This window comes from Panthera pardus, unplaced genomic scaffold, assembly GCF_024362965.1.
Source record: "Panthera pardus isolate Hobbes unplaced genomic scaffold, ASM2436296v1 HiC_scaffold_5, whole genome shotgun sequence".
NCBI classification, from domain to species: domain Eukaryota; kingdom Metazoa; phylum Chordata; class Mammalia; order Carnivora; family Felidae; genus Panthera; species Panthera pardus.
The window spans coordinates 10,198,299-10,221,093 of NW_026526980.1; the positions used below are offsets into that span (position 1 = coordinate 10,198,299).

Consider the following 22,795-nt stretch of genomic DNA (forward strand, 5'->3'; position numbering starts at 1 on the left):
TCATAAGAGACTTTTTTTTTTTTTAATTTTTTTTTCAACGTTTTTTATTTATTTTTGGGACAGAGAGAGACAGAGCATGAACGGGGGAGGGTCAGAGAGAGGGAGACACAGAATCCGAAACAGGCTCCAGGCTCTGAGCCATCAGCCCAGAGCCCGACGCGGGGCTTGAACTCACGGACCGTGATCGTGACCTGGCTGAAGTCGGACGCTTAACCGACTGCGCCACCCAGGCGCCCCCATAAGAGACTCTTAAATACAGAGAACAAACTGAGGGTTGAAGGGGGGTAGGTGCAGGGGAGAGGGGAAAATGGGTGACGGGCATTGAGGGCACCTGTTGGGATGAGCACTGGGTATTGTACGTAAGCGATGAATCACGGGACTCCACCCCCGAAACCAAGAGCACACTGTATACACTGCATGGTAGCTAACTTGGACAGTAAATTATATTTTAAAATATAAATTAAATATAAAATATAAATATATTTTATTTATTTATATATATATAAATATATATATAGACTCAGAGAGAGAGTCTAGAGTGAGAGTCCCAGTCTCCGTGCTGCTAGCGATGCGGGGCTTGAACGCACGAATCGTGAGATCATGACCTGAGCCGAAGTCACTTAACCAACTGAGCCACCCAGGTGCCCCTCAAAAAATATTTCTTGCTTTCCTTCTGGCGGAAGGATAAGCCATCAGCTCCAGGATAAGCCCAAAATGGGTGCTTAGAAGCACATCCAGGAGATACAGAGGAAGAAGCAGTCGGGCGTAATGCGCTTTCTTCTCAGGCTGTGCTGCAGGCAGTATTGCCAGCTCTGCTCTCCTTGCCCACCGCCCCCGCCCCCCTCCCCGCCACAACACAACCCGGTAAAAGCGCGCAGACTGGGGTACAAGGCCAAGCAAGGTCATGTCATGTATCGGATCTCTGTGCAGCATGATGGCCCAGTTCCTAAGAGTGTGACCTATGGCAAGCCCATCCATCATGGGGTTAACCAGCTCAAGTTTGCCTGAAGCCTTCATTCTGTTGCAGAGGTACAAGCCGGATGCCAACGTGGGGCTCTGAGAGTCCGGAGTCCTTTTACCGGGTTGGTGAAGATTCCATGAAATTGTTATCGTCACTGATCTGTTCCGTAAAGTGATCAGAGGAAATCCTGACGCCCAGTGGATAACCAAACCAGCCCACAAGCACAGGGAGCTGGGAGGACTGACAGCAAGCCGCAGGCCTCAAGAGCCGTGGCCTTGGAAAAGGTCACAAGTCCCACCACACTACTGGTTTCTCGCAGAGGCCATGGAGAAGACGCAGTACTCTCCAGCTCCACCATCCCTGCTAATATAAGTAATGTTTGTAAAATAATGACCTAATAGACAATTCAGGACAGCCAAAAAAATAGGTTTCTTGAGGGCCTTCACTGTGCAAGGCACTGTACCAAGTTCAAGATTCCATGTGTGCTGACAGGAGCGGTTTCTGCCCCATTTAAAATAATCCCTGTAATACAACAAACACTTCTTGTCACCTCAGGATGTACTGTCCATGTACCTTGAAATAACAATAATAACTCATCATTTCACTGGCCCAGTGCCTTACTGGCTCCCGGGGGTCTACACTTTCTGCAAAGTGCTCTGAAGTATTTCTGGGAGTCCCCAGGTGCTGCCTTACGTGGGGTCACAAAGGAGCCCTGCTCCATGAGGAAGCATCTGTTCCACGAGGGGCTGCCTCCAATGTCCTGAGGACCTTCGTGGGTAAGTTCCACAGCAACCTGGGAGAGAATGACTGTCTCCTCTTCTGTGTCTTATACTCTGTGAGACGGCTCCCAAATGGGGCTTATGAATTTTAGAATAACAGACTTGCAAAGTTTACATTCAACCCTCTGTCCAGGAACAGATCTGGGAATGTCCCCAACACGGACTGCACCGAATGACAAGGCCAAACTCAGAAACACCCCTTTTCTTGGATTAACAGGGCCATGGGGTTCTTTCCTAGGCCTCTGACGGTCTCACTGCCCCACCCCCACTTATCAGACATATGAAGACACGTTTAAATCCCACTAAGAGGGAACCCCAAATATACCTGTAAAAAACGCCACTTCCAAAAACAGCACAGACCTCACTGCTGTTCGAGGCAGGGTGGTAGACATCCATCACATTTTCAGGCTGTGTAGCACCTCTTTTTATTTTTTCATTGAGGTAAAATTCACAGAACATAAAAGTAACCATTTTAAAGTGTACAATTCAGTGGCATTTAGCACATTCACAAAGTTGTAAAACCATCACCCCTTCCATGTTCCAAAACATATTCGTATCCACGAATGAAATACCATACCCATTAAGCAGACATCCCGTTCCCCCCTCTTCCCAGATTTACCTATTCTGGATGATTCGTATACGTGCACCAATACAATATATGACCTTTTGTGTCTGGCTTCTTTCACTTGGCATGTTTTTGAGGTTCATCCACATTACAGCATGTATCAGCACTTCCTTCTTATGGCAGAAGTGATAGTCTGCTATCACTTCAGATTGTTTATCATGCCATGGATATTTGAGTTGTTCCCACAAGTTGGCTCTATTGTCAACAGTGTATGAACATTTTATACAAGCATTTGTTTAAATACGTGTTTCCAATCCTTTGTATATATACAAAAAATATACCTTAGAATATGTACATTAGAGTGATTGCTGGGGCATACAGTAATTCTGGTTTTAACTTGTTGAGCAATTACCAAACTGCTTCCCACAGTGGCTGCACCATTGCATATTCCCACCCGCATTGTCTGAGGGTTCCAATTTCCTCAGATTCTCACCGACACCTGTTGCTTTTTTTCTTTCTTTATAGCCATCCTATTGTGAAGTGGTATCTTGTCGTGTTTGGACTGGCATTTCCCTCACAGTTAACGATGCTGAGCATCTTGTTTCATGTGCTTGTTGGCCATTTGTATATCTCTTTCACAGAAATGTGTATTCAAATCCTCTGCCCATTTTTTAATCACCTAGTCTTTTTGTTGTTGAGCTATAAGAGTCCATTATATATGCTGGATACTACGTGCTAATCAGATACATGAGTCTGCAGTATTTTTTCCCATTCTGTAAGAGGTCTTTTCACTTTCTTGACAATGTCCTTTGATGCATAAAAGTTTTAAATTGTGATATTGTCCCATGTATCTATTTTGTTGTTGTTACTGCTGCCTGTGCTTTTGGGGTCATATCTAAAAATCCATTGCCAAAGTCAAAGTCATGAAAACTTACCATATTTTCTTCCAAGAGTTTTCTTTCATTTTAGCTCTTACCTTTAGATCTTTGATTCATTTTGAATTCATTTTTGTATATGATGTGAGTTCAAGGTCCAAGCCCCGATGTGGGGCTCAAACTCAAACCGCGAGATCATGACCTGAGCTGAAGTCAGACGCTTAACTGACTGAGCCACCCAGGCGTTCCTCAAGGTCCGACTTTCTTTGCACATGAATACCCAGTTGTCCGGCATAACTTTTTGAAGAGACTATTCTTTCTCCATTAAATGGCTTTAGTACCCTTGTCAAAATTAATTGGCCATAGATGTATGGTATCTGTGTGTGTGTCTCTAGACTCTCATTCTATTTTACTGATCTGATTGTCTTTACTCCTTCTGGGACTCCCATTCACACAGATGTTAGTATTCTTGATGGTGTACCACAGGTCTCAAGCTCTGGCCATTTTTCTTCATTCTTTTCTCCTTCTGCTTCTCAGACTGAATAATCTCAATTGACCTACCTTTAAGTTCACGGATTCCTTCTCCTGCCTGCACAAATCTGCTACTGAGCCTCCCTAGTGAATGAGTTTTTCCTTTCAGTTATACTCTTCAGCTCCAAAATTCGTATTTGGTGCCTTTTTAAAATTCCTGCCTCTTTATTGATATTCTCTATATGCTCAGACATTGTTCTCCTAGTTTCCCCGAGCTCTTTGAGCATATTTAAGACAGTTTAAAGTCTTTGTCTAGTAAGTCCAATATCTAGGCTGCCTCATGGACAGTTTCTATTTTATGTAGCAACTCTAGAAGTCAGATTTTCCTTCCTCCCAGGGTTTACCATTGCCTATTGTGAGTTGCTGGTGTTAGCTTGCTTACAGACTTTCTCAACTATTTGTATTGAGGTCTGTGCTCTTTACCACTGAACTCTGCGTTCCTTTAGCTTATTAGGATAAGATAGCTGGTATCTTAGTTACCTTAAATGCCTGCAGCAAACAAAAGAAAGAATTTTTTTAAGGAAAGAAAAAAATACTCTCCTGTATCTTTGCAAAATGGAACCATGTCAGGGCTAACTCCTTGAACGTTTATTCTGGCTGCTTACAACTCTGCCTTAGCTTCACTCCCTCCTCACACAGAGCCCAAAGCCCAGCAAGACATGAAAGCTTCGAGTCTTCTTAGGCCTTTGCCAAGTATGTGTGTCTCACTCTTAGTCTGCACATGGCTTTCTTGATTCCCAGGCATACACAGAAGCTTCCAAAAGCTCTATTCCCACATAGGTCTGTCCCAATCTCTTCTTTCCCAGGCTTCTTGGTCTATTACTTGTCCCAGGTGTTGTTCCAGGCCACTGAGGCCAGTACCTGCGCCTTCAAATGCTTTCAGCAAAAGCCACCTGGAAAGCCATGACAGCCCTGGGGATGCCCTGAGTGAAGAAATAGGAAGCCTTTCCACCTGTCCTTGAGAGAGGCACCATCCAGACAGCTGGACACCCACAGCCACACTCCTTGAGAATAAGTTCTATATTGCTTCTTCTGGCACTAGCAACCAGCACCTGACATTTGGGCACCATTCCTATGGCCATTTTAAAATGCCACAGCACTCTCACCATAAAGCAGCAGTTTCCCTCTTCAAGCTTTCCCCTTGTTTTCAGTTTTTGACTAGATTTTCGAGTTCTTCAAAAGCTGATTCTGACAGTTTTTGCCAGTTCATTAGTTGTACTGGGAGAGGGATGCAGCCCTGGATTTCTCTATTCTACATTTTCGGTTCCCCAGCACCTTTTGAGCACTCTGTGTTTGGAGAAAATTCCTGTATGGAGTCTAAAGATCCCCAGGGTGGAGGCCAGGGACTTGTTTCCCCAGGTTCCTTCCAGCCAGTAGTGCACTTAGATCCTACCAAGATTGGCCCCGTATCTCAGAAATACATTAAAAAAAATAAACATATGAAGGAACAGAGGGTGCTCTTGTCACTCAGGATCATGTGCTTGGCACTGGCTCTGCATGATCTGTAATCCTCAACATCCCATTGCATAACTACCACTGTTCAGGCCCCAAGGAATGATCGCTTCACCTCTTGCCCTAAAATCTCTCAACAAAAGGCAACTGTATCTAAAGGTCACAAAGGTTCGTGGGTTCCAGCCTCTGCCAATGTCGTAGACACAAAGTGCTTCAGAGGATGAGAAGGAAGTACTGAAAATGCACTTAGGTAAGAGAAATGACAGATTAATTAATTAACTTCTCGAGTGGCATGCATGCATTAGATTCTAACATAACAGCAATGCTGAGCATCCATTTTTCTGTTTCTCTTCATGTTCTCAGCTGTCCTCAGCTTACTGTAGCCAAGGAACATTCTGCAATTTAAACAATTTATATCACTAATTTGTATGTATGAGATCTAGACACAAGATGTATGAAGTGACACCAGTTCTTTACATTAGCAACTACATTGACACTGAATACTAGAACTACAAATACTTGTGTAACAAAATTACATAAGATTAAATTTTGAAAATATTATTTAAAAATTTCAGCTTTATACAACTTTCCTTTAAAACTTTGATACCTATTACTTATATAATACTTTGTATTTTGCCCTGTAATAAAAAATTTTTTTCAATGTTTATTTATTTCTTTTGGGAGACAGTGCACAAGCAGGGGAGGGGCAGACACAGAGAGAGAGACAGAGAACGCGAGCAGGGGAGGGATAGAGGGAGAGAGAGAACCACACAAGTAGGCTCCACACCATCAGTACAGAGCCCGAAACGGGGTTCGATCTCACACAACCATGAAATCATGACCTGAGCCGACAAGAGTCAGATGGTTAGCCAACTGAGCCACCCAGGTGCCCTTGCCCTATAATTTTAATAAATACTTTTGAATATTTTAGAAAACCTTACTGACGTTTCTGAACATTTAAATTTTTAATTTTTTTTTTTACATTAACCTTCATTTACATTTTCTCTGAAAATAAATTCAAACTTTTTTTATATTCTGAAATTGTAAATTTTGGAAAATTATATTTTGTCCTTTGAGTCATTACTGCCAATAGAACACAAATTACACAAAAAAATTTATTATAACAACCTATTTAGTGATTTTATGGAAATGAAGGCAAGAGAAATAAACTTTAAGAAATAAATATATAAGAGTTTGTAAGTCACGAAGGTCTTCATTTTATTTCTCACCCAAATATTGCTGGCCCATCAACTTAAATATATCCAACAATCAAATTGTTTTGATATTTTGTCAACTTTATCACATAAAAAGATTTGTTTGGGGGGTTGGTGTTATGAAGTTGTCAAGGTAGGAGGACAGAACCTTTTTTATTAAACAGCTTGATAGCCTGAACTACAACTTTTATATAGATGAATGGCACACAGGCCTACTTCTGAACTTTGCTCTGGCGCTGTCTGTTTGCATTTGGGTTGTTAACTTTTGACCTATAGAGCACCGCTTCTCAACCTGGGGGATGTGACAATGCCTGGAGACATTTCTGGTTGTCTCAAGTGGCATCCAGTGTGGAGAGGCCAAGTATGTTGCTAAACATCCTACAATGCACAAGACAGGACTTCCCCACCCCAACAAAGAATTATCCAACCCAAAATGTCCATGGTACCAAGGGTATTCTAGTAAAGGTAACAGAGAAACCTCAAGCTTCTAGAAACAGCAAAGAACTCAGGAGCATGTTAGGAACACAGGGTCACAGAGGGAGCTGTGTGTCCAGAAGCAGCTACAGTTCTCCAAAGAATGGGCCAGAAGTAAAATGGAAAATCCATGCCTAGATGCAAAGGCCAAACGAATTCTCTGGCCCTTCCAGAGATTCCACGAGTTATTTTATATCCTTCAATAAATTAGACTAGCTTGAGAGGTTTTTTGCAACTGAGGAACACTAACTGATAAAGGAGGGAGAACCAATTTCCCATCCCTCATTTGAGGAAGGGCAAGATCGAACCCCATAAAGTCCCAGAACACAACAGGGAAAGAGCTGGAAGTAGGACTGTATTAGTATGCAAATGAATGACTAAAATTTAGCCCAAACTAGTAGCTTTCAGCTCAAACAAGTACTTCTTTTTAAGTAAAAGAGGAGAATGTTATTCGGTGCTCACAAAATACAAACGTGGGAAGGGGTGTAGCAGCATCTCAGGGAGAGCCCAGACTCAACCACACGAAGACTTGATCTGTGCTGCTCATTCACAGACCATCCTTTTTGCCCAAAGTAACCTTTTTCACGTGGCAGAAATAATGAGAACCAGGAGCACTCAATGTTTTCATCTTATAATTTCCACCATTTTAGAGAGACAAACTTCACATCTCCCAAGTTCAAAATATCTTAATGTATCTTCAACCTGATTTGCGGTAGGTGCTCCCTCCAGGGACTGAATATCTGTGTCAGAGGGCTGGGGAGTGGGGTATTTAAGACCCACATGGACACCTGGAGGGGGACAGAGGTAGTTGATGAAAAAAAAAACTACATTCAGAACAGAGAGTGCTATAGTCTCATACACCCACCCAAAGAATCGCTTTTGTTATTCTACATTCCATCCTATTCCTTTTTGTAATTTAGTACATAAACCCTTAATAAATCTCAGAGATTGGTCTAAACACTTATATCAGTAGATATGTAACAAACCAAATCATCAGATGATTTCTTGTTCTTCCTATGCTCCCACTGGTAGATGGTTGGAGCTTCTGGACGGTCACCATCACTGAGGCCTGGAGTAATGAAGCAGCTACTTCTTGCATAGCACCCATCACCATGGCAGAAAAACAGGCACAAAGGTCTCACACCAGCCACTAAATGCTCCAGTTTGGAAGGTACAGACAGTACTTCTACTCACAGCAAATTCACTGGCCAGAAATGGTCACATGGGAAGTGCATGTGCCTGGCAGGGGAAGAACCAGGGTATTTTGCAAATAGCTCTAATTATCACTCCAGCATTTCACAAGCATTATATTTAATCTTCACAACCATCACAGAAGTATTACTATTATCCCTATATTAAAGATGTGGAAACTAATACATAGGCAAGGCAAACAGCCCAAGGTCACACACTGAGGGAGGCATTTGATTCCAAAGTCCATTTGTTTAAGCATGGTTTTTTTAATTGCCTCCTTTGGTTTATCTTCTGTATGGTCTTCAGCAATCCCATTGCCCGTTAAATCACTTAAACATAAAAGGGGGGACCTGAACACCAGGACAACAACCCTACACTGAATCCCGCCCACATCCCACTCTACTCCCAATTCTTGGCTCAATGGAAATCTGTGGACTCAACACAGCACAGCACGGGTGCTGGACAGGATTCCACTTTAAAAAGCATGCTTTCAAGAGACTCTTAAAAACTGAGAACTAAGGGTTGATGGGGGGTGGGAGGGAGGGGAGGGCAGGTGATGGGTATTGAGGAGGGCACCTTTTGGGATGAGCACTGGGTGTTGTATGGAAACCAATTTGACAATAAATTTCATATAATGAAAAAAAAAAAAAAAAGCATGTTCTCCAGGGTGCCTGGGTGGCTCAGTTGGTTAAGCACCCAACTCTTAACATCAGCTCAGGTCATGATCTCATGGCTGAGACTGACCTCACACCAAGCTCTGCACTGACAGTAGAGCCTGCTTAGGATTCTCCCCCTCTGCCCCTCTCCCACTTGCACACTCTCTCAAACTTCAAAGAAAAAAAAAAAAAGCATGCTGTCCCACACAGCCATGAAGAGTCAGAAAGGACTTTTTTTAAACATGTCAATATCCCCTTTGATAGTCTAGCTGCTGGTTATAGAGATGAGTAACAGGCTTCTCCCCCCCCCCCCCCCCCCCCATGGAGAGGTCAGTCTATTACAGATGAAAAGGGTCCAATGAGCAATGAGGGTGGGGACCAGATGCTTGTGCCCTTGTACCCTAAACACCTAGACATGTTAAGTATCTCATAAGCCCTAGGTACAGTGAAGACAAGAAAGCATGACAGAACATGGTTAAGGGCCAGGAAAGTCTGTACATTTAAATCCTGACTTTGCCATTTCATAGCATCTTGAACACACGGCTTCACAACTCTTGCACTTCATTTTGCAGCTGAAAAACTAGAGCCAGTAATTACTAGTAGTCATTTGGTAGAATTGCTGAAATTAAATGAGATGGTAGATGTAAAGCTAAATTCTGTGCCTGGCACATAGTAAACATTCAACAGGCATTCTTATTTTTAGGAGCAAAGAAACTACTTATTAATGCATTCTTATCTTTAGGAGAAAAGTGTAACAGCACATATTCTTCTGGAGGAAGACTTATGGCAGAAGAGACATTTAAGCTGGCTCCTAGGAACATCTCCGGAGAACAGGAAAAAGGCATTCCAGGTGGGGTGAGCCTTAACCAAGGTTCAGAGGTGAGGGCCATTTGGGGTGGTTAATTTTGGAATTAGGAATCAAGTGAGAACCAAATTTGGGATGTCCCAGAGCTTGCTTTCTTTGGGGTCAGGAGTGGGAAGCAAACTTAGCCTGCAGTGAAGCCATCTCTCAGATGCTGACTTGACCAAGAAAGACATTCTTACCCTAAGAACTTAGAGCTCCTCTATCTGGCACCGTTGCCAGAGTGAACCCACATTACCCAAAGGTAAAGTCAAAGAGCCTGTAAATGAGAACACCGCACACACTAACCATGGACACAGATGTCCTAAGATGAGGTCTTTGGTAGTGTGAATCTTTAACCTTCCTAAATTTCTTTCACCCTCTGATCAAAGGCTCTATGGAATGTCTCTCCAAAAAGAAATGCATGAGTATCAATCTTGCATGTTGTTTTCATAAAGGTCGTCTGTCATCTGTCTATAGGTTTTAGGTTAAAAATCCAGGATCTGGATAGGTGCTGAGGCCCCTTTTAAAAAACACGGACTCAAAATGCATCTGGTAGGCTCAGATGATCAAAATGCTGGCAGCCCCACACTCACCTCCTGGTCTCTGCCTGCGTGTGGGAGCGGCAGGTTGGGAGGAAAGGCTGGGTTCACACCACACCTCTGAGGTAAGCTATCCTGTCAGCAGGAACCTAAGTGGTCTCCAGATCCTCAAACCTCGGGAGTCTAGTTCAGGGCAACCAGCTCTCAGATCATGTTATTACTCTATTTACTGGATCTCAGAAATATGGGCTAAAACCATCTGCTTCCTCATCAACACAAGGGAACTGTTGCCATTAAACCCATCAACTGGCCACTCAGTTTTCCCTACCTTAGCACCTATTTCTTTCTACCCATGACCACTTCAAAGGACAGATCCCCACTACATGTTGACAACAAATGGAACCATTTTGTCCTATTTTAGTATTTAGAATCAGTGCCCAAGAGGATGATTCATTCAATCAAGATGCACTTTCAGAGGTATCCACTGTGCCAAAGCATCAGTCTAGGGGGATACACAACAGTAAACAAAACACGACGTCTTCCTGGAGCTCACAATCTTGGCATTAAGAGAAATCAATCAGCTCTTTTAAGATTCTTCTGGACTCACTTCACCTCTCTGAGAAATACTACATATAGGACTGCCAAGCGCTAATTAGCCGTTTTACATAACGTCATCTTTCCCCCAACTTTCAAGTAGGTTTTCCACTATTCCCATTATGCAGATGAAGACATCATGGCTTAGTGGAAAAGCACACTTCAATTCTGGTTTGCTAAACCCCTAAGCACATCATAGGGCCGAAATCCAGACATGCCTGTCATCTTGCTTTCTTCTAAGATTAAGTGGGGCCTACTAATCAGGGCCAGTCTTGGCATTCCTAGCTAGTTCCCACATCTTCTTACAGGATTTCCTCCTTTCAGAAAGTTACATTACTGGGGCGCCTGGGTGGCTCAGTCAGTTGAGCGTCTCAGGTCGGACTTCGGCTCAGGTCATGCATGATCTCACAGTCTGTTGAGTTCGAGCCCCGTGTCGGACTCTGTACTGACAGCTCAGAGCCTGGAGCCTGCTTCAGATCCTGTGTCTCTCTCTCTGCCCCTCTCCCACTCATGCTCTCTCAGAAATAAACATTAAAAAAATTTTTAATTAAAAAAAAAAGTTACATTCCTGAATGCTGGCCATGCCCTGGCCCCAAGCTGTTCCAAGTGCGCTGTTAGCATCCCTTGAGGTAGTTTCTCTTTTTACCTAACAGGGAGACCCACAGAAGTTGTCATTTGCCAGACATCAGCTTACAACCAGGGGAGTGGTAAGTCAACATCCCTACTACTTCAGTGTTGAAAACTGCTTGACCTACCGGGAAGTCAGAAAGTAGTCTTACAGGAGTTACTAAAACAATCAAAACAGTGAAAAAGCACCCTTTTCTGAAAAGGGGAAAAAAAAAAAAAAAAAAATCAAACCCAAACCCACACCCTTCCAACAGCTCTTAGCACCCTACATCCTACCGGACCTAGTAGACTTCTTGAAATCAGGCTGGCAATTGGACTTTTTTTCAACTTTGGCTCACAGGACTTAGAAGACCATTAATTCTTGGGGCTGTGATCTGCCCCATTCATTCTACTCCCCTGCCTGGCAAATGCAGCTAGCCAGGTGCACAATGATCCATCTGGGCTCTCTTCCAAGCTTCCTTTCTCCTTAGCCAGACCCACAGAACTTCCAAGAATCAAGATCTAGCCTGTGCTGTCCAACAGGGAACACCAGTCACATGTGGCTATGTTAGGGGGCTGGTCCCAATTAAAATGTGCTGGAAGTGTAAATAAATGTACAGTATACATAATTTCAGAGACTTATTACAAAGAGTAAAACTCCATTTCATATCAATTGCATGTTAAAATTTTAAGTTTGAACATACAGGTTATTAAAAAAATTCAGTTTCTCTTCACTTGTCTTAATACAGCTACTGCAAGGTTAAATTACATATGTGGCTTTTGTTATGTTACTGGACAGCAATGCTTAGAAATGGGGAGTGGAGCCCTGGTGTACTTCACAGAAGCCACCCTACACTCTTTGATGGTGGAGCTATTTATAAGCATTCCCCATGTGACATGGTCCAGCAAACTAATTTTTCTCAATTCCAGGAATACATCTGTGACAGGTTTACCATAAAACTAGTTTTTAAAAGGTTTCATTTTTCTGACTGACATTTTACAAACACATACTTCTAATATGTTACTGACATGCCATCCAAATTTACTCAGAAATAAATCTTAGTGAGCTGTGGGCTCTAGTGGTCTGCTTCCTGCCTGCTTCCTCATAGGCACTTACAGTTAACTGTAGCCATCTCATATTTTTAGGACAGTTAAGAACAGCGCATGAAATGTGTGCTGTCAAGCTAACATCAGGAAAGGCATCACTCCTTCGAGGGTTAGCGTAAGACTCCAGAAAGGGAAAGCTTCACCACCTGGACCCCAACCCAGATTCGGCGATCCAGGGCTAGATACAACCTCCTCTGACGAGCCATGAGCATGATGGTGTGAGTTATCACAAGGCAAGACTTTCTTATGCACTTCAGGGAAACAGCATTCCCCAATTAACAAAGGCTGCACAGTGACGCTCTTGCTACTCTGCTGTAAAGTTCAAAACGACCGAGGGAAGCACTAGAGTCCAGTGAGGCATTTTATTTGTATGAACGTATTACATCCCTAGAAAAAGAATCCCAGGATTTTCCCTCCTGTGTGTTTTCGTCTTGCTTCTTCATGGTCCATGATGCCAGCTGAGGTTGTCAGTACAATGAAACTATGGAAAGTTAAAAAAAAACAAAAAACAAAAAACAAAAAAACATGTTGGTGAGTTTTTCCTAAAAACAGTTCAACATAGAGCCGCTTTGTGGTACAGAAAAAGACCAACATTCATCAGTGCTTAAGACGCCTTCCCTTAATAGGGTGCAGAGACTAAGGCTGCCTATTTGGGCCAGCAAGTGCAAGCATGGCTCCTGGAACCAAAGACCCAAATCCAAAAACCTTAGCTACACAACACACTCCTACAGCCTTGCCCTCAGCTAACACCAAGACACAATGCTATTAAACCTAACTGCAAACAAAAACTGAACTCCTTTAATTTCAAACTGTCATTTTCTGTTCTCAGGGAAGGAGACAGTTTAAAGCAATAAAGCGTAAACATAAACTTGACTGAGTTGTTTCTGCCACTTACTATATGATCACAGGCAACCTATTGTAGAGACAGCCATTTGGACAATGGAAATCCTACTTGGCCTGGCTACCTCAAGGGTTACTATGGGAATCAGAGTAAACTGTGAGGCATTAAAATTAGCACCATAATTATAATCAGAAATAATTCATGACACTATACATGGAAAACAGTAACCATGAAGTGGGAATAAATCCAACCACATCACCAAACATATGACTGGGGGTGCTTACATTCTTAACCACAAACAGCTAAGCGCTTACTGGATCATGTCAGAGCCTGAAAGTATTTTGCCAGAATCAAATCAATTGATAATGTAAATGAAGAGAATTATCATTTTTACAGATGACGAAACCAAGGCTAGGAGTTATGCGAGGCCTCACAGCTTTAAAGCAGGAAAGCAAGGATTTGAACTCCTTCTCTTTAAAAGGATGAAGAGATTGAGTTTCCCCAGAGGCCTAGGGTTCAGAAGTGATTCTAGCCATAGAACAAGATCACAGTGAACATAATATAATATGAACTATATGCATGGAGTCAAAAGAGCAGATATTAAAGGGGACACACTGTCGCTTAGCACATGAAATATGGCAACGCAAGAGAGCTAATCCTTGAGTCAGGACGATTGGGGATGGAGACAATTACTACTCTAACAAAAACAAAAAAACCTCCACTCTAGTGGTCCAAGTGCACCACAGCAATCCTTAGCATTAATTTCTTTCGTATGAGGAAAGTCAACTCACCCAAACTGGCGGGATGGGAGCAGATTATTCTGCCATTTTTCTAGATCTTTGAGTTGTACATCAAACCTGGGGCTGATCACTCCACACTGTAAAAGCATAACAGAAAACACCGTTCACATCTCACCAATACCAGAAAAAAATTAACACAAATGGCATCTGTATCTAAATAATCATATAAACCAACCAACTCAGCATTTATTGGGTAACTATTCTGTGCAATCTTAACATCCACGTCATTTCAAAAATACATTGAACTACGACTATGCCTGGAAAAAGTTATTTAAAAAGTAAACAGAAGAGGCAGAACACAAGGCAATATATGGCAAGATCAGGTCAATATATGGCAAGATCAGGTCAACTGCGTACATCCCTATGGGCTAGTTGTCCCAAAACAAATAACCAGATTTTAAAGAGATAAGAGACTAAGACTTAGACAAAATTGTACTCAAAAAATTTTTTTTCACATAGTAAGGCTGAAATGAAGATGCAGGGTCACCAATTCTTCACCTATGAGCTGAAAGTGCAAAATATTAGAACTTAAAAAAATTTCAGACACAAAACTGAAATCTAAGAACTGCTGTTCCATGTCAATGAACTACCAGGGTACATTTACAATCAACTAATCTAGCAAAATGGGTGGAAGCCAGAAAGAACAGAGTCCTTACAGTTACCTGCCCTGTTTGCTACTGGGACACAGCAACAATCACCTTCCAGTGTGAGAGGTCACCAAGAGCACTAAACATTTAATGGTTCAATTACATGCAAATCCTAAAACACAACAAAAGTTCAAACATCCACTAGCAGACTGTTTGTGCTTACTGTAGGCTCATTCAAGATCCCTGACTAGATCAACTGGGTTTAGAAAGTAAAACATGAGGGGATCAAAAATCTCCTTGATTAGAGCTACATATGCCCCCCTCACATCTCTACCCTACAAATCACTAACACACTTGTAAATATCAATGCAGAAAGGTTCCTGATATTTATACACCAGAGATGATCATGTGAGAACACTCAGGATTAGTACCATTCAAATAGAACTCCAGAGGGCTAAGAGAGCAGGTAGACAGCCGTGTGCACATCCACACAGGAGTCTTGCGACTCCAAAATGCCTAACAGGAAGCTAAAGGACACTATGAGGTTAGAACTTACTCAAATTTTTACAACAGTTACACTTCCACAGGCAGATCTGAACCCAAAGAAACTGAAAAAGGGCCTCTGAGGCCCAAATGCCCTAAGCCAGGAGACCCACTCAGGTTTTCCTTTTCATCAAGACCTTGTCAGCTATGGTGTCAACTGTCAAGAGCAACCCCACAATGGAAAATAGGAATACAGACACAGGAAAAGGGCAAAACAGTTCTTCCTCCAAGCAAGCTGTAACGGTAGACTTGTGAGGCCTCCACTCGACCACACCCAGGCTTCTATTTATTCCAGCAGCAAAATCTCTTTCGGCTGAAAGAATTAAACCTCTCCTAAACCACACAAATCTTAGGATGTGACCAAAACCGGAATTTCAATCTAATTTCTAAACACTACCTTACTTCTCAGCCCCATTAAACTTCCACAGTAAGGGTACATCCATCTCTTGCATGAAGGAAACTGAGGCAACGGTGTCCTACAAGGGAGGAAAACTGAAGCTGAGAAAAACTGAAAACTGATGTTTGTTTTGCCCCACCAAGGTTAGAAAGCTAAGGTCAGAAAGCTCAACTGCCACCATTTTTCAAGCTACCACAGAACAAGAATGCCACAAAGGAGTTCCACTTGGGAAATACTGTTCAAACTTATCCAGTTTTATGTATAGTGAATATTCGAGAGGAATTGGGTGCACAGCACTTAAGAGGTTTTTGTCTTTGTTTTTTAAACTTCAAGTCATTCTGTGGGACAGTTTTATAATGCACTGTCAACTATGTTCTGGAGCCAGCTCTGCCACTGTTGGGCAGTGCGAGATGAGGGCACCTTGGGCCTAAGTCAGCTTCCTAATTCCTAAGAGTAGGAAAACACACCCTCTTCTACTTCAAAAACACTTTGTGAGGGTCTGAGTGACAATGAGTAGTGAATCCAAATTCTATTTTGGCTGGAGTCTACTGGCTAACAACTAGAACAGTCTCAAAATTAACTTGAAAACTCTTCTAATCTCTCATGAAAGCTTCACCTTCAGTAGTTTTCATCCAACATTAGGTAGGTATCCACACATGAAGCAAGTTCACTAGACAAGGAAGCAACTTTATAAAACAAATTGTTGGACCAGGGAATAACCTTACCAATCAATCTGGCCCCTGCCACTAACGACTCATTTCTCGACCTGTTTTCCCCTCATCTGTGTTGGACCACAGGATGTCAAGCTGCTTGCAAATCTGAAAGCTAGAAACCTGAACACAAAAAGTAGGGTAGCAATTCAGGGACCCTAACTTGTTAAAGATACCTGCCCCTTAACACATGCAATAAATTAAGCCACATCAGATCAAATATATCCAACAGGTTATGCTGACAATGCAAACTGAAATGGAGCACGAAACTCAAAGACACCCATACAGCCCACGCCAGTAAAAATGTAGGTATTAATATTGTTATAGAACCCAATCCTGTTCAAAAAACACAACATTATCACCAAGAGAGACGAAGAACAAAGTTATTTACAGATAGGATTAGACCTTCCTTCGGCACAAGTTCAAGCCACTGGGTGGGCAGCACGTACCATCCGATATTCAAACACCAGTACCATCAGGAGATCAATGCACCCCACCCTGTGGCATCTCCCTTCAGACAGCCCCCATACTCCACAAACATTAGGTCAACTAACAATTCTAGAGCAAATACAACCCTAGAGGAAAAAAAAAAAAAAAATCAATCAAAATACGACAATAAAAATTAATGATTTCAATCAATTCTTAATTTTTTTTACCCTAACTAGGTGGAACAAGCACACCACTAATTCAGTTTTATAAGGCCAATTACAACATATTTAACACCATGTTTGGAAACTCTTAAAGTTCTTCTATGTGGAAGATATCAACTCTTACCTTGTTTAACCTGCCTGTGAGGTTCACAACAATTTTCCCAGCTCTATGATCATCGATGATTTCAAATTCGCCAATGTAACCTACAGAAAAGAAGTTATCAACTTAACAGACCTAAATGCTTATGCTCTAGGATTCCCACTGTTTGCCTACTTTCCTCTCACATCACCTCAAGTGACTGATTGTCTACATGGTTTAGGAAAAGACCGCTGCTCTGAATCAAAACTTTTCCGGCCGCCAACACCCCAAAACAACCCACCCTGCAATTCTAACGGGGATTATTTTCCCCTTGCCTCCCATTAAGCTACTCTGTGCCCAAGACCCGCAACCATTTTCCTTTCCATCCCAAAACTCTTGGAAGAGCTCAAGATATGCTCAACGACCAGTTGCAGCAGCAGTTATTACACCAAGAAAGGCCATTTTAGCTCCCAAACTACTAACAGAGCAACAGTCACAAACTTCCTCCTCTTTTCAACAGTCCTAACTTACTCAGCGCTTCCTGAATAGCTTATGTCCCAACTACCCCTTCCACAGCCCCACTGCATTGCATGAGTTTCCAAGTATAACCTACACCTAGCTCCCCCATCTTCCCAGTCCTGTCCTGCACAACTAATGTCTACAGAACGGATTCCTTCAGTATCCTTACATGAAAACATAAAACACACTTACCATGCTTCATCATCACAGTCAGAAATCGCACGATGACTTTGGAGCATGGCCTAATAAGAACCTGGCGTTTGCCTCTCTTTTCAGCATTGTTAATGCTCTTGAGAGCATCTGCCAGGACATTCATGCGCACCATTATGGCTGTTCAGGGAAGGAAAAACAGGGGTTTTACCGGCATTCTCAACATCAAAAGGCTCCCAATCATTCCACTGCAAACACATCCTTTTCCTTCTGCCTCTATCATTAAACTGTCCTATCTCTAAACAGACAGGTTCCCCCGCGCAATGTCAGCTACGGTCGCTCAGCTATTGAGAACGGGACCTGCAAATCACCAGGCAGGTTTTCCAAACTTTTGAAATCCAACATCAATTGGACTATTAACACTGCCCTTTAACCAACAAATTCGATGTCAGCCTTATCCAAAAGATACTTAGCTTTCACTAACACTAACTAAAAACGTCGGTACGTGTGCCACCCAAAGTTGTGCCCCGGCAGCAATCGTACCACAGTGACAAGTAGAACTTTTTACGTGCACCGGACACGACTCTATCCTAATGTGCACGAACTGCCCGATACTCTAATAACGCTGTGAAAACTGAGAATGGAGCCCAAAGCATGCTTCAAGCTCCAACAGTAGGAATCCAACCTGCTTCCTCAAGTTCCACAAAGTATCAAGGGAAATCCCGGAGCCCAGAAGATCTAAGCTAGCTCCCAGCAAACTGCCAGCCCAGGCAGAAGGCAATTTTTCCCTGCTGAGTGGCCTCACCCTCCTAAGCTTACAGCGCGGCTGAAGGAATGGGACGCCAGCTCGGCCCACGTCGGCCACCGTCCCCGATGCTTCCCGCCGCCCGGAGCCAAGGCGCTACCCCAGCCACTAAGGGGAGGTCCTGGAGCCGCCGACCACGCTGGGTCTACCGCCTCTCCCGTCGGCCGATTGCTCCGTTCCCGCCAGAGCTGCGGCCTGCGTTTCTCAAACCGGGATCCCCAAAATGCAGAGCGTGGAGCGGACGGGCATGACTCTCCTCTACTCCTGCCCAAACCCTCGCAAGCGCAGCATCCTCCGCCCAAGAAGGCCCTGGCACCATCAGAGAACACCGAAGTTGAGGCTCAGACTGCAGGATGGCAGAGATAGCCAACGGATGATGTTGGATCCTTCAGAGAGAAGTACTCACCGGCGCGGAAAGATGGCGGAAAGAGGACGGGAGGGGCGAGCGCACGGAGTTATGGGAAGCGGGCGGCCTATCGCGAGACTTTTAAAGGAGGGCCAAAAAAAAAAGTATTTCCTACTGGAAGAAGGCGGGTGAAGGGGCGGAGCCTCTTCAGGGATGAGAAGCAGAGAATCGATGGAATCGACCTCTCCAGGTGAGGGCGGGGTGGGAAGGATCGACGTTGACACCTTTCTAGCCCTTACTCTGTAAAAAACTGAACTGAAAATGGCTGAGATATTTGCTAATTTTTGTTGTAATAACTGTTCACCATTTAGAATAGATTTTTACATTTGTGTATTTACAGTATCTCTGAAAGGACCCACGCAAATCGATAATTGCCTCTGACGAGGGCCTGAGGAACTGGGATGAAAGACTTGCTTTTCTCTATATACAATTGTGGTTTGTTTTTCCACACCTGTGTATAGATTATTTTTCCTTTTTTTTTTTTGGAAAAATTTTTAAACATTTATTTATTTTCAAGAGAGACAGAGACAGAGACAGAGAGACAGAGTAAGAGTGGGGGAGGGGCGTAGAGAGAGGGAGACAGAATCCGAAGCAGGTTCCAGGCTCCGAGCTCTCAGCACAGAGCCCGACGCGAGGCCCGAACCCACAAACCGTGAGATCATGACCTGAGCCGAAGTCAGGCACTCAACCGACTGAGCCATCCAGGTGCCCCTAGATTACTTTTTCAAAGTCAAAAATATATTTTTAAGTCAGTGCTCCCTAATTCTTAGAAATTATTTACTGGAGCTCCAAACGTTTCTTTCTAAAACTTCCAGGATACACAGTTTGGATGAAAGCCACAAACGTTTCAAAAAAAAAAAAGTACTCAGGATTCTGAACCAGTAGTTTTTATCAACATTTCTGCACCCGGACAAGAACTAGTTTTGATAAGTCTTCGTATTTTCTCTGAACCTTCCCTAAATAGGTGGCGGGGCGGGGAGGGATAATAATACTTAACTCTAGAAAGTTATTGCAAAGGTCGGATGAGATAATGGGGCAAAGGGCTTGCACAGTGTCTGGCATGTAGTAAATGCTCAATGTATTTTTTTTAAATGTTTATTTATTTTTGAGAGAGAGAAACAGAGCACTAGTGGGGGAGGGGCAGAGAGAGAGGGAGATTAGAATCCGAAGGTGACTCCAGGCTCGGAGCTGTCAGCACAGAGCCTGATGTGGGGCTCGAACTGGGGAACGGGAGATCATGACCTAGGCGGAAGCAAGCCGCTTAATGGAAAATGAGCCCCCCAGGTCCCCCACTCAGTGTATTTTGACAATGGGAACAACAGGGAGCTTTAGCTATTGCTTGAAACCGGGATCTGATACCCTGTAAGGGAGTGAATTCTCCGAAGCTGAGGGACCTGAGGCTAGTTACTTAACGTCCCACGTATTTGCAATAGCCTCCTTAGGTCGCTGCCTTCACCCTTGACCTCCCTTTTACTCACCCCTGTTTTTCCCACAGGTAGCCAGAATGACCTCTTTAAAACCTAAATCAGATCACACACTGGCTCCCATCACCCTCAGCAAAATGCAAATTCCTTACAAAGGTTACAAGGTCCTCCGTGATGTGCACACCTGCCTTCTGGCCCTGGCACAACAGACCTCATTCCCCACCATTCTTCCCTAGCTTGTTTCTTCAAAGAAACACCCCAAGCGTACTCCACCTCAGGGCCTTTGCATTTGCCTTTCCCTCTAACTTGAACATTTTTCCAGTTTGCCAGGAAGCTGGCTCGCTGGCTTTCCCAGACTCTATTCACACACACACACACACACACACACACACACTCATGGAGCCTTCTCCCTGTTCCTCCTAACTCCATTGCCTGGCTTAAAATTTTCTCCATAGCACTTGGAATGTTGAAAGTGTATTTAACTGTCTCCATTAAGTTCCAAGAAAGGAGGGATTTGGTCAGTTGTGTTCACTGCTGTACTCACAGCTCCTAGAAAAATTATCTGGCATACAGTAGGCTCTTGATACATATTTGGTGAATAAATCAGTCTGCCCATGTGTAAAATGGGAATGATGCTCCTAATCACTTGAAGTTGCTATGAGGATAGATGAAATAATCCATATAAAAGAGATTAACACACTATAGGAATGTCACGTGGTGACAGATGGTAACTATACTTACTGTAGTGAGCATTGCATCATGTACAGAATTTTCAGTTCACTATGTTGTACACCTCACACTAACAACATTGTGTATCAACTACACTTCAGTAAGAAGAATAAACACAAAACCTGACAGAGTGAGCGCTCAATCAACAGTAGTCTCTCAGCCCACCTTGCTCCTAATTCTTCTCAAATCCTAAGTGAAGCTTGAGGGGCTCCTGGCTGGCTCAGCCAGTAGAGCATGTGACTCTTGATCTCAGGGTTGGGAGTTTGAGCCCCCTGCTGGCTGTAGACATGACCTAAGTGAACCTTGAGGAAAGCAAAACTCTCAGTTTGCACAGCTCCAGGATACAGAATTCTCTGGTTATAATTTACATTACAAAAGGACCATTAGCTGGGTTTTTTTGTTTTGTTTTAGTTTGAGAGAGAGTGTGCTCTCTCTGTGGGAGTGGCAGAGAGAGGGAGAGAGAATCCCAGGCAGAGAATCACCCTGATGGGCCCCCCCCCCAACCCACCAACCGTGAGATCACGACCTGAGCTAAAATCAAGAGTTGAACGCTTAACCAACTGAACCACCCTGGTTTCCCTTAATGAAAATTACTTTGATGAACTGGTTCTCTGTACACTTACATGTCTTGTTTACTAAAAATGTGCAGTTCACCTTAATTGAGGCATTAACAACAGTGGGGAGTTAAGAAACCCACTTTCGGGGCGCCTAGGTGGCTCAGTCGGTTGGGTGTCCAACTTCAGCTCAGGTCATGATCTCGCAATCTGAGTTTGAGCCCCAGAGCCTGCTTCGGATTCTGTGTCTCCTGCTCTCTCTGCTCCTTCCCGCTTGCTCTCTGTCTCTCAAAAATGAATAAACGTTAAAAAAAAACCAAACCCACTTTCCTTCAAGAACCTTCCCATAAACAGAAAAATAGTACCACCACTATCTCTTAATACATTTCACTCATTCATTCAGCAAACATATAATGAGTGTCTTCTGTGTGCCAGGACTTGTATGAGATGGAGAGAGGACGAAAATACGTTTCTGACCTTAAGAGGTTCAGATCCCTCTTTCAGGGTTCAGAGGTTCAGAGGGAAAACAAACCTCTAAGTAACAATATAATAGTGAGCAGTGTGCTTTAATGGATGCCAATGAAGTGCTGTGGGAATGCAGAGGTGGCCTGGGAAGTTGAAGATTTCACAGAGGTGCCATTTGACCTGTGTCATGAAGGGTACCAACACTACCAATTCGTGACGGCCACTGTGTGCTTCCAGTAAATTAACTCATGGAATCCTCAAAACAAATGCAGTTGTATAATGCCCCTAGGAGATCTGTACTTTTACCCTCATTTCACAAATGAGAAAATGAAATTCAATCTGAAATTGACTTAATTTTTTTAATAAAGTTTTTATTTATTTATTTTGAAAGAGAGAGAGAGAGAGCAGAGGAAGGGCAGAGAGGGAGGGAGAGAGAGAGCATCCGAAGCAGGCTCTGCACTGTCAGCACAGAGCCTGATGTGGGGCTCCAGCTCACAATCAGTGAGATCACAACTTGGGCCGAAATCAACAGTCGGACGCTTAACAGACTGAGCTACCCAGGCGTCCCCAAATTGACTTAATTAAAAAGTCAAAGCAGGGCGCCTGGGTGGCTCAGTTGGTTGAGCACAGAACTCTTGATTTTGGCTCAGGTCATGCTCCCAGGGTTGTGGGATTGAGCCCTGCATTGGGCTCCCTGCTGAGGGTGGAGCCTGCTTGAGATTCTCTGTCTCTCCCTCTGCCCTGTTCT

At 43.4% G+C, this 22,795-nt stretch overlaps 1 protein-coding gene and 1 pseudogene across 3 annotated transcripts; one reads left to right on the plus strand and one right to left on the minus strand.

The window, feature by feature from the left end:
- The first annotated feature begins 714 nt into the window (after nt 1–714).
- Nucleotides 715–1,328, plus strand: LOC128774880 (60S ribosomal protein L15-like; annotated as a pseudogene).
- An 11,407-nt stretch (nt 1,329–12,735) lies between these two features.
- On the minus strand, nt 12,736–18,990 carry RPS15A (ribosomal protein S15a). 3 transcript variants are annotated; one of them, XM_019468710.2, is made up of 5 exons: nt 18,876–18,990; nt 17,707–17,844; nt 17,041–17,120; nt 14,021–14,106; nt 12,736–12,869 (listed from the first exon to the last, which is right to left on the minus strand). In XM_019468710.2, exons 2-5 carry the CDS (start codon nt 17,837–17,839, stop codon nt 12,776–12,778), a joined length of 393 nt encoding a protein of 130 aa, XP_019324255.1. In that variant the 5' UTR covers nt 17,840–17,844; nt 18,876–18,990; the 3' UTR covers nt 12,736–12,775. The 3 variants fall into 3 exon arrangements, with proteins under 3 accessions (XP_019324255.1, XP_053750475.1, XP_053750474.1); XM_053894500.1 differs by lacking the exon at nt 18,876–18,990 and adding an exon at nt 18,484–18,869; XM_053894499.1 differs by lacking the exon at nt 18,876–18,990 and adding an exon at nt 18,470–18,869.
- Nucleotides 18,991–22,795: the final 3,805 nt, after the last annotated feature.

Bases quoted from the DNA above. Each gene is read 5' to 3' on its own strand.
- RPS15A (XM_019468710.2), bottom strand. From the start codon at position 17,839: ATGGTGCGCATGAATGTCCTGGCAGATGCTCTCAAGAGCATTAACAAT. The intron at 14,107-17,040 runs GTAAGAGTTGAT...ATGCTTTTACAG, and splicing joins TCACAGGCAGGTTAAACAAG to TGTGGAGTGATCAGCCCCAG. The intron at 12,870-14,020 runs GTGAGTTGACTT...AACTTTCCATAG, and splicing joins CTCCCATCCCGCCAGTTTGG to TTTCATTGTACTGACAACCT.